Below are 2,259 nucleotides of genomic sequence, written 5' to 3' on the forward strand. Positions count from 1 at the left end.
CTGAGACCCCCATGCACTCCCTCAGCTCCCCCTCGCCCCTCAGAGCCCTCCTCACCTCCCTCTCACCCCTGAGACCCCCCGAAACCCCCACGCGGCCCTTGAGACCCCCTGAGACCCCCACACAGCCCCTCAGCTCCCCCTCGCCCCTCAGACCTCCATGGCCCCCCCTCAGCCGCCCCTCAGCCCCCCTCGGCCGCTGTGGGTCCCCGCGGTGCCCCCGGCCGTGCTCACCGGCGCCGGCGGCGGCCATGGCGGGGGTCGCGGGGCCGCCCCCTCCTCACTCCGCTCCGCCGAGCCAAGATGGCGGCGCAGGAAAACCTCGGCCGGCCGTGCAGCCCCCCCCGCCCCGGAGGCGGGGCCAGCGCCGCGCCGCGCGCCTATTGGCCCAGCTGGGGGGCGGGGGGCGGGCTGAGAGGGGGATGCGGCGCTGCTATTGGTGTGAATGTCGGGCTGGGGGCGGGGCGGACGGACGGCGCAGACAGTGGGGCGGGGCGAGAGACGCAGGACCCCGCCCCCGGTGGGGCGGGGTGTGTGGAGGGCGTGTCCCTTTGGGGCGTGGTCACTGAGAAGGGCGGGGCTCACTGAGAAGGGATTGGGACTGGAATTGGGTTGGGAATGGGAATGGGATTGGGACTGGGGCGGGAATTAGTGTTTAGACTGGGATCAGAGTGTGGTGGGCGCTGGGACTGGGATTAGGGTTGGGACTGGAGTTCGGGTTCGGTTTGGGATGCGGATCGGGGGGGAATTGAGACTGGGTCTTGTCACGAGACTGTTTGGCGAGAACCAAACAGGCAGCTCAGTTCAGTGCATTTTCCAAGAGTTTTTCCCAGATTATTCCAAAGTAAGACAAGAGCCAGCTCAAAACCCTCTCCCAGGCTGGGAAGGCCTGGTTCTTGCTCTATTTTGGGATAAATCCTCCTCAGCACTTCCCAAAACACCCCATGCCCCAAGGAAGACCCGGAATGGCCTCCAGAGCCTTGTCCCGATGGGAGAAGGGGGTGTGGGGTGGGAATTCGATCCTCTGGTTGTGTCTCCCGGGGACTGGGAGCGTCTGAAAGGTGATGCCAGCACATTCCTGCAGAATTAATGAGGCTCTGGAGCCATCCCGGAGCCGGAGGGGCTGGGACAGGGACCTCGGGGAGGTAAGGATGGAGCTGTTCCGTGGGATGGGGGTCACATCCTGGGGCTTCCCCCTCCCTGGGACCCTCTGGAAAGAGATTGGGGCCAGGTGGGGTCAGGATCTGCTCCCAGGGGACAACAGGATGAGAGGAAATGCTCTCAAGTTGCTCCAGGTGGGGTTTAGGTTGGATATTTGGGAAAATTCCTCCAGGGAAAGGGTGGGCTTTTCCAGCAGTGATGGGCTGGATGATTGGAGAGGTCTTTTCCCACCTTAGCAATTCCACAGTTCCATAATCTGGGCCTCTGGATTTGTTTGCCGTCCTTGGTGCACTCAGGGCTGCTCCTGGCACGCATTTTGGCTTCACAAACACATTAATAAATTAAACAAATATCTGTATTTATTTAAATAGACATACACATTTAAATAAAAGCAAATGTTTATGATAAATATTGTAACTATTGACTTATAAAAATAAGTTATAATACTAAATAATGTATTAGTAATATTAATATGTAATATCTTAGAATACAAGACATTAGTGCACTGTATTATATTGTCTATAAAGCATTAAAATATGTGTGATATACTACGATATATTTTATATAATCATATATAGAATATACTGATTTATAACAATGATATAAGTATTAAATAATATTGAGTATTATAATATTAAATTATTGTAGCAACACCAGTTCTAACGTATATTTAAATAGATATCCATATTTATTTATCCAGATTCCTGGGACACACCTGAGGGTTCCTGGGACACACCTGGGGATCCCTTCCAGCCAGGACTCCCCCACCTGAGGGTCCCTGCATGGAGAGCCCCCCGGTGCCGCCCGCCCTGGACGTGGACAGGGCCGTGGCCACGGCCTTCGTGGTGCTCCTGGGGCTCTTCCTCCTCGCCATGACCGTGCGCTGTGCCCGGCTCGTGGTGGATCCCTACAGCGCCATCCCCACCTCCACCTGGGAGGAGGAGCCCATCAACTGACCCCCTCAAACCCTCCGGGACCCCCAACCCCATCCCCACCTGAAAGGAGGAGCCCATCAACTGACCCCCCCAAACCCCTCGGGACCCCCATCCCCACCTGGGAGGAGGAGCCCATCAACTGACCCCCCCAAACCCCTTGGGACCC

At 57.0% G+C, this 2,259-nt stretch overlaps 2 protein-coding genes across 10 annotated transcripts in view; one reads left to right on the top strand and one right to left on the bottom strand.

Annotated features, from left to right (window-relative positions):
- Positions 1 to 2,259, bottom strand: part of ARNT (aryl hydrocarbon receptor nuclear translocator) — a 19,837-nt gene that overhangs the window by 17,317 nt on the left and 261 nt on the right. For 8 of the 9 annotated variants that reach the window (XM_027909860.1, XM_027909859.1, XM_027909855.1 and 5 more), the window contains exon 1: positions 232 to 334. The exons of the other annotated variant lie outside the window; for it this stretch is intronic. In XM_027909860.1, the coding sequence (XP_027765661.1) occupies positions 232 to 250 (19 nt within the window). In that variant the 5' untranslated portion in view covers positions 251 to 334. Of the gene's footprint in view, positions 1 to 231; positions 335 to 2,259 lie in introns of those variants that run through there. 9 annotated transcript variants of the gene reach the window in all.
- On the top strand, positions 1,933 to 2,114 carry LOC114071959 (cortexin domain-containing 1-like). Its single transcript, XM_027909864.1, has one exon. The coding sequence runs from the start codon at positions 1,941 to 1,943 to the stop codon at positions 2,112 to 2,114; it is 174 nt and encodes a 57-aa protein (XP_027765665.1). The 5' UTR covers positions 1,933 to 1,940.

Source organism: Empidonax traillii, unplaced genomic scaffold (assembly GCF_003031625.1).
Source record: "Empidonax traillii isolate 1590-97213 ecotype Southwest subspecies unplaced genomic scaffold, ASM303162v1 scaffold2473:size46837, whole genome shotgun sequence".
Lineage (NCBI taxonomy): Eukaryota > Metazoa > Chordata > Aves > Passeriformes > Tyrannidae > Empidonax > Empidonax traillii.